Below are 14,122 nucleotides of genomic sequence, written 5' to 3'. Positions count from 1 at the left end.
GCTCCAAGCCCAAACCCATTAGCCACCCAACCCAAACTCACTCATACCTATTAACCCAAATACTTCCAACCTAACCTAACCCCATTAAACCTAAAACCCATTAATCCAAAAGCCAAAAACCTATTAATCTAACCCCTCAACCTATTAGTCATCATCATCTCAACCCGTTAGCCATCTTCATCCCCAACCTCCTCTCACCTCACACCGAGCCTAGCCCAATTTTCCAATTCCTTCCTTCACTAGACTCCTCATAGCCAGCAACTTCTCCATCGATGTTGTCGCCACCAGTAATGCTCTCCACTGATACCGTCATCGCCAGTGTCACTCTCCACCAACGCCAACATCGCCAAACCTGCTCTCCGCTATCGCCAACGCCATCTTCTCTGAGCTCCGCCGCCTACCGTCACCTACTTGCAGCTGCCAACCCATATCCTTCACTGTCGCGGCCCCATCGACATCTTCTCTCGTCCCTATGATCGGTATCATTTTTGAAACTGCGGACAAGCATTGATATCATGAAGATTTGGGTGTGAAACCCTAGCTTGAGGGTGAATGTGTGAAACCTATCCCTAAGCATGATGATACTTGGTTTTTCTGAGAACGGTAAAGAGCCCGATCAACTAGAGAAGTATGAGAAAAGTCTCAGTCCACTACTCAAAGTCACTAAGGATAAGTTTTATCATTAGAAAAACTTGGGTGTGAAACCCTTGCATTGAGGGTGGAGGTGTGAAACATATCCCTGAATCTGATGATATTTGGCTTAATCGAAGTGACTTGGGGTGCCAGGAAACTGTGAGACTGGAGCAACCTGAAGGCTGCAGGGGACATACTCGACAGACCAACTGTTTACTCAATCGGAGTTAATGAAGAAATGAAACTTTTTTTGAGATCTCCAATGTGAGTTTTGGGTATGAAACTCTAATTGAGAATGGAGGTGTGAAACCCTATTCTTTTTCTCTTTCTTTCACCATCATCGTTCCTAGAATCCTAACGATCCATTTGTTTCATATCAGATATATTTAAGAGTGAACTGTTCATATAGTGAATAAGGTCTTAATTGTTGAGCATGCCATTCGAAAGACAAGAAATAAGAAACTTAAATTGTAGTACCTTTGCACGTTGAAAAGTTCAATATGTCAACAAGTACAAAGACAACCTAGATAATTCAATGTAAAGCATGACAAAGAAGAAGTTTGTCGAAAGACAGCACAGCCAACTGAACTTACAAGCAGACTGGTATCAAATTTCAGGGTTATTGTAACAGAAGTTTAAGATAGAGGACCTAAAATTAACCTCTAAAATTAACAAGTGTGAAAACATAAAATCCATTAACAAGTAATAACATAAATGATTAAAAGGAATTATCTTCTATAAACAATTAGATAATAGCACAATTACTCTTTGTCCAAACATTATTGTACTTGCAGTCTCCCCTCGATGGCGTGGAGATGGGCCAATTGTCACAACCAAGGAAGTTCTTGCAGTGCCTGTGATATTTTAAAATTTGTTATAGAAGCATTTCAGCATATCTAAATAAATCAACCTAGTATCCTAACTTATACATAATAAGAAAAACAAATCCTCGTCGGAACTCTGAGAGCACAAAAGCATCAATGTATCTACTAATTATCAAAATAAAATTGACTACCCAAAGAACGACATCTATAGTAATAGAGAAAGATCACTTAAAAAATCAATAATGTTTAAGTTCTAGGTTCATTAAAAAGAACAAGAAAGCATTCCCAATGATAATCATCTTCATCCTACAGAATATTTTTTTAACATCGTAATAATGTTCTATCTTTGTTAGACAATAAAGGAAGCATTTAATAGAACCTTCAAGGGATTGACATATGGTGGTACAAGAGATTTATGGTGTTCATTATATCATACTTTAATATACACCTGGGAAGCACATTAAGCAGCAGGTTAGGCAAAACCTCAACTAACATCCATAGATGGCTAAGAATCTTACCTCCAAATGAATCTTTAAGTAATCTTGTAAGCTTTGAATCACGAACAGGAACATGCGGACTATTTTCAGCAAGAGCATTGATGCATTTCCCCAATGCACTCAATGATAGGTTAATAGACTTTGCTTCTTCCAACATATGCCCCTCACTTCCTGCAAAGATCGATAGCATTCGTAACAAATAATATCACCATTATTAATAAGCTTACTTTTACCTATAGGAATCATATCCAATGATGTTCTGTGCTTTAAAAATGATTTGGTGCATCTTACAATGAAATTGCAAATCATACATTCAGATAGAAAGGCAGTTCGCAGGCATGAGGTCCCACTAACCTGAGGGCTGCAAAGGCGAAGATGACACAGTGTTTCCATGACTTAGACGACAACAATAGTTCATGGTGGCAAGCCTCAAAGTAATTTAAGGAATGCCATTTAAGGTCAAAAATAAAAATGATAATGACTAAACCATTTTTTTACTCGTAATAAATGGATAAAAATATCAGTTAAAAGATGATTTTTCATGTTCTACTTGAATAAAATCAAATCTTGGTGACAATGCATTTGCATTTATGTGGGGCCTCATTCAAACTCGTATGAGATATAATAGTTCCATAATTTGTCTTTTCTACTAATATTACATTATTACTAATCTATCTCAATATAAACCATTTGCTAGTCTTACAGGCCCCTATCAAGTCATCAAGCAACAGATCTGTCTGTGATATACTCGTTCCATATTTTGTCTTTTCTACTAATATTACTAATCTATCTCGATATAAACCATCGGCTAGTCTTATAGGCCCCTATCAAGTCATCAAGCAACATGTTTTTATCATAACCATCCTGTTTCAACTTTATGTGCAATATCCTCATTAATTTCCTCTTCTAATGAACAATAATAGATCCAAGATAACTGAACACCTCCTTCCTAGGTTCTTATCCATCAATTGCAATCCTTTCACCAACTTGATATTTTGAAGTAATAAAATTAGAAGAATATGCTCTTTTTCTAAAATCTTTACATTGTAAGTTTCTTATCTATACTACTAGCTTAATAACTAATTCAATCATCAATCAATCAATTAAAATGATATCATTAGGAATATGCACCAGAGAACCTCATCTTGAAGATTAGACATTCAATACATCTATAACAATGCAAAGAGATTAATTTGTGCAATCTTAAGCTAACAGAAAAAAATCATAGGCAAACTTCTTTTGCCTACACTTCTTCATCAGTCACCTTATCAAATAGTTAACTTACATAATCAGTCTAATTCACATTAAACCAAACTGTTTTAGAAACAATAGTTTTGCATATTTTGTTCAGTTCCTTGCTACCTACATTTAGTAGGACAACTCAGATGTTTACTTTCATGATAATTTGTGCAACCTTGTTTATGCCTTTCATTCTTAGTATTGCCATTAGAGTACTACTACACTCATTTGGTATATTTCTAGTCCTTAATCTTTGTCATATTGTTAAACAAACTAGTCAACTAAATTTAACTTGTCACGTAAACATCTCTAAACCTTTATAGGGCTACTACCATCAAGAGAGGTAGGAAGAGGGGGGTAGGAGAAAGCCTATAAAACACGGACACTTCAAATAGCATGCGGTGTTTGACACTTGTTGGACACTCATTGGACACGTGTCGGATACTTCTACGACGACATATTCCATATTTAAAAAATTATAAAATAAAGTCGGACACTCCTTAGACACTTTTAGACACCCTTGAGAAACTTTTTGGACATAAGATTTATCATATACTATAAAAGTTGATAACATAAATTATTGATTTTAGGAAATTCCTGCATATACTATAGAAATATAATGCAACAATCACAAGTTATTACATACAAGAAAATTAATATTAATGCAAATTATTGTAAAATCACAGATTTGTCTATGCTATCCACTGTAATTAAGTAATGGTAGTTAGTTATTTATTCTCAAGTAGTTAGATATTTATTCTTATAATATAGAATTGTATTATCACGTATTAGCATTATCATTTTTGGCTTTGTAGTATTGTATGCGTTTTATTTTTCTCTCATGAATAATTTATGCATGCTTGTGTATTTATACTATAAGTTTAGAAAAATATTTCTTTAAACGTATCGATAATATATATAATACTTTTATTTATTTATTTATTTTGCCGTGTCCTATTTTTTAAGATTTATCGTATCCCCGTGTTTGTATCGTGTCGTATCCGTGTCTGTGCTTCTTAGGAGAAAGCAGTGACCAAGAGGAGATAGGAAGAAGATTTGGGTTTTTGACCAGGTTTGGCCCTAACAATGCTAAAAACTAAATCTCCTAGTAGTTATGGGTTAATCTATAGGACTTTGGGTCCGTACAGGAACCTACCCAATAGAGGATAAACATTTACTGATTTACCTTTGAACAACTTCTTTCGAGAACAAAATCACATCTTCTACCAAATTCCTCTCCCATCATGGTGGGTGTCATCACTTGATCGAGGTATTTAAGATTCATAAGACATGAACATCTGTCCAAGGTATTTCTAGTTTTATAATTGAAGATTTATTCAATGCAAATATGCTAGCTTATATAAATGACAACAATATGCAACAAGGACAAGTATTACTTGCAAAAGATGATTTTTTTTTATAAGATATTTCATATACAGTTTGATGATCACCAACCTGACTTATCTATTCGCTCCGATCCAGCTAGGTCTACAACAACAAGTTTACTTTTCCTGACAATCGGTGGTCTGAAAGATGTCACCATCGGAGTTGCATGGCCATTTTCACCAGAAAAGCTTAGCTCAATGTCGTGCTTTCCCTTAATGGCCCTCCTAACATGCACCTACATAAGAAGTGGGTAAAGATACAGGAACACATTAAAATCATAAAAACTGCCGAGAGCCACCAAAAGTTGGAGAAACATTCACCATGAGGATGGCATGGCTGCGCGATGACTCTGTATTTAACTTTGTGTTTGCAGCAAAACGCTGAGCCTCTCCTAATCTTAGAAGCTCCAAAAAGCTACTCTGATCTCTAATTTCTACAATGGTGGCCCCAGGCACTGAAACATCCCCTGTCTTTGGATCTTCTACAATTGCGATGTTGTCATTTCCAGGATCAAGGAGGTCCTGGATTGTTTCCATATATAGCTGTAACAAGCAATAAAATTCAAGAGATGTCTCAGTGCCTGAAAAAGGGTATTATGCACACTTTGTATTAACTAAAATAGCTAATGATATAAGTCTATTATAATTAATCATGTATTTCTTATAGAAGATTAGTAATGATAAATGATAGGATATTGATCTAAGTGCACGGGATACCTGCAGATAGGATACAGATATGCAATCAACATCTGGCGATGTATCTGCAAGAATATCTTCCATTGCACGGACCATTATTCCCCGGGCAGCAGTGTCTTCCTCTCCAAGCCTTCCAAGAGTGAAAGTTTTCCCAGTACCTGTCTGTCCATAAGCCATAACTGTGCCATTGTATCCCTCTAGAACGCTCTGAAAAAAAAAATATCATGATCAACCAGATATTGCAAGATAGAAAATACAAGAAAAGATCACATTGAAAGGAAACAAGCAGATAACATACAGCGATCAAAATGACATCGTCCAGTGAAAACAGGGCAAATTAATCAAATAGCACCAAATATTCAGAAATTTAACATAGATGAATAAGTCTACCCTGCAGTAGGTGTTGCAGGGTAGACTTATTCTTTTTTCCCCCTTTTCTTCAAATCCCATCAGAAAGTATGATTTGCCTTCATTCTCTTAGGTATTTCCATCTTTTTGCACTTTAGAAACCAATTTAGGTTATACAAATGATAGATCTAGCTTAATTTTGCATGAGATGCAGCCTGGTTATCACTTAGTGGCATGTTGCCACCAAAAGTAGAAACGCACATTAGAATTTCTATCATTTTGAATTTTCTAGTTTACAGTGCAATAGTGACAAGCATATTCCCGAATATCGCAATGGGGCAATTTCAAGGCAATTGCAAATATGCAACTTCATTTCTTCCTTTCAATGAATACTCAAGGAACAACTTAAAATAAAGAGCCAGCCAAACATATATGCCATGACTCCTTACTGAACACAATGCAAATACCTAAATTATTATGCATTTGTATATGAATACATGTTGGAATTAGTATTACTGACATGACATGACATGACATGCAATGAGTCGTAAATTCTTTGATCTTCCAATTCCTAAGTTATCTATGTCCCACTATGATTACCAACATGATTGACGCGGACATCAATAACATATTACACGGGCACATGTATCAATACAGTTCCTTCTTTAGAGAAAGTAGTCTTAGGTCAATTATTTTTATTCTATATTTGCTATTTATGGCGTTTAGGGTTATATTTACATTTTGTATAGTTGCTTAGAGTGTTATTTGCTTATTATCAATTGTAAGGTCTATATATATGCCAACTTTTTACTCAATCGAAGTTAATGAAGAAATGGAATTTTTGAGATTTATCTCCAATGTGAGTTTTCGTATAAAAACTTAGTTGAGAATGGAGGTATAAAGCTCTATTCCCTTCCTCTTTCTAACCATCATCTTTTCTAGAATTCTAACGATTCCATTGTTTCACATCATTTTGGTATCAGAGCAATGATTTTTTAAGATTCAAATCTTCTCCAAACCATATTTTCTCTCTCCGTCGCTGATTAATTTACTAGTGCTACCCATTTTCCCCAACCTTTATCATCATTTCCACCTGTATAGATGGCTCGCCTTCCAGGTTCTATGTCACTCTATACTTGTCCTTTGTCCGACACTGCATCACGAATGTCGGATCATCACGAACTCTACCACATTCGTATGAGGAGATCACTATTGCGGAGGAACGAGAACCAGACATCATTATGATATCGCGAAGCAAGATCCAACCAGACATGGAATGTTAGTGCATCATCCAATAGTCCATCATCACCTAGATCAACCTTCTTCTCTGTCATAGATTTCAACGAATCATTTTTTTTTCCTAACCTTCCAAACAAATCCTAACTATCCAAAAACTACCCAAGCCTATCCTAAAGTTCGAATTTTAATTTTTTCCTTCCAAAATATCAAAATTCCCTTTCTTTTCTTCATTACCATATCTACCAAAATTTCAAATTTTAACTTTCCCCAAAAATACCAAAATTCCCTTACCTTCTCTAACTTATTAAACTCAACTCACCTAAAACGGAACCAATTCAACTCACCAACTCAATCCTCAAATCTATTAGCACCCAACTCAATCCAACCCATTAGCCTTAACCCCAACCCATTCCCACATGGTAGCATTAAGTCATTTTGAAACCTCAACATATCTAAACTTGCCCTAACCCAACCCAATTCATTCCTTCACAAGACTCCCCAGAGCCAGCAATTTTTCTACCGACGTTATTGCCACAAACAATGCTCCCCACTAATATTGTCCAAGGTTCCAAAAATCGGTATCGGGATTGGGATCGGCCGTCCAGAAAAACGATACGTATTGGCCGTATCGGCCGTATTGGCCGCCTGTATCGGATCGGACTATTTTAATTAAATAAAATTCTAAATATTATTAAAAATGTTGAGAAATTTCTAAAAATTTAGAAAAAATTATAAGAAAATAAGAAATAATAATTACTCACATATAAAGCCTAAAAAATAAAAATCTCTCTTCCTCCCTCTCTTCTTTCCTATCCCTCTAACTGTTAGTCTGAAATATCCATTCTCTCCCATACTTCTTTTCCTATCTTTCTCTCTCTTTCTCACCCTCTTTTTTTTTATCTTTCCCTCTCCCTCACTCTCTCTTCCTTTTTTTTTCTCTCTCTCTCTCACCCTCTTTTTTTAATCTCTCTCTCTCTTTCTCTCTCTCTTTCTCTCTCTCTCTCTGACAACTACTACAGCTAGCTGCTGTCAGCAGCAGCTGACAGTTGCCGTCACAGCAGGTGTCTACTGCTGCTGCAGGTGGGTGTACAGGCCGATCCCGATCCGTTTCTACCGATCCCACTCGGGATAGGCCGAAACTGGAATCCTTGATATTGTCACCACCAATGTTGCTCTCCACCAACACCAACACCACCAGAGTCACTCTCCGCCACCGCCAATGCCATCTTCTCTGAACTCCAATACCTACCGTCATCTGCTTGTAGCCGCCAACTCCCATCTACCACTACTGCGTCCCTCCCCATCAACTTATCCTCTCGTCCCCATGATCAGTGTCTTTTCTAAAACTGATGACAAGTCTTGACATTAGAAAGATTTTGGTGTGAAACCCTAGCTTGATGGTGAAGGTGTGAAATTTATCCTAAGCATGATGATACTTGGTTTGACTAGAGTAACTTGGAACGGTAAGAGCTTGACAAGCTAAACCAATATGAGAAAAGTCTCAATTCACTGCTCAAAATCACTAAAACAAGTCTTATCATCAGAAAAACTTGAATGTGAAACCCTTGTTTGAGAGTGGAGGTGTGAAACCTATCCCTAAATCTAATGAAATTGGGCTTAAACGAAGTGACTTGGAGTGCTAGGAAATTGTGGGACTAGAGCAATATAAATGTTGTAGATGACACACTTGGCATAGTCGAGTTCTCTCCTACTCGGGAGAATAATGAGAATATCAATGACATATTACACGAGCACATGTATCAGCGCAGTTCCTCCTATAGAGACATTAGTCTTAAGTCAATTATTTTATCATATACTTGCTATTTATGGTGTTTAGGGTTATATTTACTTTTTTACAATAGTTTAGGTGTTATTTGCTTATTGTCATATGTAAGGTCAATATATATGCTAGCTTTTTACTCAATCGACATTAATAAAGAAATGAAATTTTTTTTAAAATTTATCTCCACTGTGAGTTTTGGATATGAAACCTTAGTTGAGGATAGAGATGTGAAACCATGTTCATTTTCTCTTTCTAATCGTCATCTTTCCTAAAATCCTGACGATCCCGTTGTTTCAAATTAGTGATACATGAGAATGTAAATTATACTCCAACACTAAGATTCCCACCTTACAACTTCAGATCCACTATATTTTTTGGCCCACAAAGAAAGATAATTTTATTATGCTAGTGATTGGGTGAAGATCCTTAGTGAGTTAGTGGACACTAACACTTGTTAGATATGAAATGTAAATGTATATAGCAGAAATCTTCTATTTGTGGGGAACTTAGGGCTTGAGGACAACCAAATATTACCTGAGGTCAATAGACAGCGGCCTAATTTTGGACTCTATGCAATAAATATAAATGATTTAAGATTTGGCGATGCACATGCATATTTTGGTGGGAGGAGCAGGTCATTTGTGTCCATTGGCAGGAAAAATTAAATTGGTAACAAAAGTTTGCACAGTGAAAATATAGCTCAAGGTCCATTTCAGTTTGTGGAGATACAAAAGTAGATACTTAAAGTCAGCACTTTTGCTATGGCAGACAGGACTTAGGACTTAGCAAAGAGAATGAACCCAACAAAGAGAATGTCTTCGAACATTTAACAAGTTATGAAGCTAATAAGAAAGCTTACCTTCTATATTAAGAGAAGACCACTATACCATATCCTAATTGTGGCAGTCTGACATAATTCAGTGTAGAAATAATAGTAAAAAGGGTACTGAATAAAGCAAATTCTTTGACACTATTACCTCGACAACTGGTTTTGCAACAACTTCATAAACTCGTTTTTGTGAAGCAAATTCTGTGAGCACCTCATCAAATTCATAAGTTTCTGATTCCCAATTGTTCTTCCGAAGCTTCAATCTTTTCATCTGCATCATGTAAAAGAAATTTCCATCATTAAGGTCCAAGGCTCCAGATGGTTAAAAGCATGAAACTTCTGCTGGTTCTCTGTATATCTCATGTGAAGGGTGTTCAAACCTCTGGCTGTAACTCAACGCAATCACCAAAGTCAGCATCTGCTACTAACTCCTCTGCATTTCGAGGGCGCAGTCTTACAGCTACTCGAACTCTGCCTGGAACTGCTATGATAGAGGACTTATGGGTTAGAAGCCTCAACAAAGATACTAGACATAACTATCCATGTCTCAAATTTGCAACAATACAATGAAAGGTGCAATCTTCCCTAGATTTCTCATTTCAATGAAAAATAGCAATGGCCTTTCCAAAACTTAAGTTGAATAAGTTTCTACTTTTTTCATACTTAAAAAGATATAAAGCATCAATGGGAATATCAAATTGATATTCACTACCTATTGGTGTAACCAGACATGGGTAACATGGTAATGGCATATGTTGTGACATATGTATTATGTAGATAAAATTAAACTCTTATTTCAATAATACTATCTTGATATCCTGATATCCATATTCCCTATCTTGTGCAATAATTTTTTACAGTTGGTCAAATAATGTAGTTGCTCTCATCATATATCAATCATTGAACTAATGAGGACAAAGTCACTATTAGATCAATCTATGTGTGTTCTAATTCTTTACCAACTATTTCAAGGAAACTACTACCAGAAAGAGGCCATTCTTGATTCAAGTGGAGCATCTTGGTGGAATGGCCAAAGGGAATAACCTCACTCTACACACCTTCAAAAGCAAGAATATGTGTCGTCAAGTCTCGCTATCTCTCACTACAATTACAGAAATTCCTAAAGCCTACTATTTTGGTGATCCACTCTAAATTAAATGCAAGTTATTAGGTGTTCCTCAGTTCTTACTCCCTTCTATGATAAAAGGACTTTGTATATTCGTGGATCTCATATTATATCATCCGATTAAATGTCTGTACAGCATAAAAGAAGAAAATATAAAATAACTCTGGGAGATAACTCGGTGGCTAAAATAGGAACAGGTATAAAGAGAAAATATTGAAAGATTAGATTTTATGCGTGGAAGAAACGAACTGGGAGATGTGCAATTGGCATTTTTTTTTCCTAAGCAGACTACCAGTGCTATTAAGAATGAAAAAGATAGCCTTAATTGGTTCCAAGGATAAAAATACAGTGGCGGTACAGATATTAACTAAAAATAGTATCATTTAGGAGGATTTAAAACAAGCGCAATCCGATGCCTGCAAAAAATACCCTAATGATACTCTACAATGCATCATCTCAGATTGCTACAGGGGAGCCACTAAGAACTCTATCGGCAGCAAAATGGCCACCCAAAATGATAACAATGCTGAAGCCAGACAGGCTTTAGGTTCAGAAGATCTGAAGGAAGTGTACGGAGAGCATCAATTCAAAATAAAGTGGTCAAGAAGCCCCAAGGGATTCATAGGAGGCAGTCAACATTTCATCAAGAGCACCAAAGTACGGAACAATGCACCTCGGCACGACATCAGATCTAACAATCGCAACCACGAAAACACTAATTTCCCCTTCCGTCCAACCATCAGATCTCCCAATCTTTAAAGACAAATAAAAGACAAAACCGAACCTCCGGAATCGCCTTTTCCCGCTGCTGACGAGGAAGGAAGAGGCCCGGAGCTACTCCGGCGGAATCCTCCAGCGGGAGGCTTCGATTTGACGGAGGACCTGGGAGTGGCGTTGGCGCCGGAGTTCTGCCGGTCGAGTTTCGCGCTGAGCCGCGGGGCTGCGCCGCCTCCGCCTCCGATTCCTCCGTTTCTGTAGCTTCCGGAAGCCATGGACGCCCTTCTTCGTCAACCTGATCGCGGAGGAAGAGAAGAGAAAGAGGGATTTGGGAAGGATCGGAGGTCACGAGGAGAGGGAGGAATGCAATTAAAATGGTGGGGCTTCACAAGGAGGAGTCTTGACTCCTGAGAGAGGGAGAGAGAGGAGCGGTGGGGGCCCGCAAGGAGTGGGATGAGGTAGCTGCCGGTGTACAAGGGGAATACTGGGAGGAAGGAAGGAGGGATGATGAGATGGGAAGAAGAGAGAGAGAGAGAGAGAGAGAGAGAAGGTAGGGAGATTTGGTCTCGTGGGAGTTTTCTCTTTGCCTTGCTTGCTTTGTGAGGAGTTACCGGAAGGTGTCTTGTTCTGTCGCTTTTTTTCGTCTATTTGGGTTTGAAATTTTTCGTTCTTTTTTGGGGTTTCGGTTTTACTCTTTTTATTGGGTTCTGGTTTGATGTCTTTTTCGTCCCTAAAGAATGAAACTGTTCGAATTGCCGGATTCTAAAATACATGTAATAACATAATAAAAGGACAGCGACATTGACACACACACACACACACACAAAAAAAACATGTTTTATGAATATATATATATATATATATAATCGTTTTTGCGTTTTACTCCCTATAAGCTTCATATTTTCATATGAATCCCTTAAAATATTTGGATATCACACAACCACAAGCTTTTTCTTAACCGAATAGGACTATTTGGTGGTATATGTACAAAGATTGGATCTATATTTATTATATTTTATTCCTGATTTATTTACTATTAGATCACATCAGACTCGAATCAAAATCAAATTCAATAGGATAGTGGATCGGATTTGAATTCCTCACAAATAATCAGTATACTATAAAATTTAAAAAAAAATCTTATTTGAAAACAACAATTCACAATTATTAGCAAAAATTTGAGCATTATATTTTAATCATCTCACATAAAATGACATAAGCTTAACATATGTTTTTAAAATAGACACAAGCTTAATAAATTAAGCAAACATAATAATAGTACAAATATTTTTTAAAGAGATTCGAGATTATTCATATTATATAGAAATTACAGTAATTCAAGACTTCTATATTTATAGTTTTAAGTATTGGACTATATATTCGCTATCTATGGACTTTAGAAAAAAAATAACATAAAATACTATATATTCATCAGAGCTTCAATACTCGTCTTTATCTTTTATAACCTTTAGATCGTCATTATCTTCAAAGGAGTAGATCATAATCCTAAATTTATTCAAATCACTTAAATCCTAACTACCATCTTCCTCCACGAGCCACCATACCTTACAGTCACCCATCACCATCTTTGGTAGTCTGTCACTCTTCGATAAATTTACCATTATGTCTAGATTCGACATTCATTCATTGTTTTATTTTAAAAATTTTACCTCAATCTCGGATTCATGTGAAACAAAAGTTGTTAAATCTATACTCATGAGGTTACTACTTATAAAAATCTCATAATTTTCTTATGTCTAAATTGATCGAGATCTAGTTCATAATAATTCAGCTTGAAGGAGATTGATTATTCGGTTTCTATTCTTTAGGTAAGTCTCCACTAAGGCCACAAACGAGACAGGTTCAATGGTTAATGCTAGCTAGGAGGTGCATAACCATAGAGAGCTTGGAAAGAAGTAAGATTGAGGCTATTGTAAAAATTCATATTGTGCCACCATTCAGCCAAGGAAAGTCAACTTACCCACTTTTTCAGTTTTAAACTTGTCATACAGCGAAAGTAGGACTTTAAGGAACCATTCACCCTCTCCATTTAGCCATCAAATTGGGAATGTTATGTTGTGCTGAAATGAAGCTGATACCCAAACAACCAAATAACTCCTTCCAAAACACATTGAGAAAAATTAACTTACAATCACTAACAATAGTGGATGGTAAGCCGTATAACTTGTGAACATGATCTATAGAAAGGTTGGCTACTTGTGGAACTATAAATGGGTGAGCTAAGGCTATGAAATGATCGTACTTGCTGAATCTGCCAACAACCACCCATATCACATCTTTACCCTCTAACTTGGCCAATCCTTCTATAAGATCCATTGAAATATTGGTCCATAATTATTCCGGAATAGGTAAAGGCTATAGGAGACCTACTAGATGGGTGTTGGCATGCTTGTTCCTTTGACAAATATCGCATTATTGAATGAAGTCAACAATTTGATGTTTCAACTTGACCCAATTAAAGAATTGGTCGACCCATTTGTATGTGGCTAAACTTTGGAATGACATACAAGAAATGCGTAGAGAGTTGAAATAATATAATCTATACCCAAGTGTTGTTTGCGGTCCTGTCATGGTATCGAATAATTCCCTTATGTAAAAAGTAAGCGTCAGCCAACTCCTTGATAGCTAACTGAGATAACTACTCTAGTGCAAGAGCATATGAATGATAGAAATTAAAACCTTAACTAGACAAGCTATGGTAATAGTAGAGATAGTAGCTAAGGATGAATGCACTTCTAGTAATCTAGATAAAGCATTTGCTACCTTGTTCAACCTCTCTTGCTTG

The 14,122-nt window shown here is 36.5% G+C and overlaps 1 protein-coding gene across 1 annotated transcript in view; it reads right to left on the bottom strand.

Moving 5' to 3' along the window:
* Positions 1-11,884, bottom strand: part of LOC140788862 (kinesin-like protein KIN-UB) — a 30,072-nt gene extending 18,188 nt beyond the window's left edge. The window contains exons 1-8 of the mRNA XM_073138338.1: positions 11,384-11,884; positions 9,854-9,954; positions 9,622-9,744; positions 5,296-5,481; positions 4,900-5,121; positions 4,649-4,814; positions 1,976-2,125; positions 1,399-1,487 (exon numbers count right to left, since the gene is read on the bottom strand). Of these exons, the coding sequence (XP_072994439.1) occupies positions 1,399-1,487; positions 1,976-2,125; positions 4,649-4,814; positions 4,900-5,121; positions 5,296-5,481; positions 9,622-9,744; positions 9,854-9,954; positions 11,384-11,591 (1,245 nt within the window). The 5' untranslated portion in view covers positions 11,592-11,884. The remainder of the gene's footprint in view (positions 1-1,398; positions 1,488-1,975; positions 2,126-4,648; positions 4,815-4,899; positions 5,122-5,295; positions 5,482-9,621; positions 9,745-9,853; positions 9,955-11,383) is intronic.
* Positions 11,885-14,122: the final 2,238 nt, after the last annotated feature.

The sequence above is a fragment of the Typha latifolia genome, chromosome 5, assembly GCF_019914945.1.
Source record: "Typha latifolia isolate L0001 chromosome 5, TyphaL0001v2, whole genome shotgun sequence".
Lineage (NCBI taxonomy): Eukaryota > Viridiplantae > Streptophyta > Magnoliopsida > Poales > Typhaceae > Typha > Typha latifolia.
This window is presented reverse-complemented; position numbering and strand designations above follow the sequence as displayed.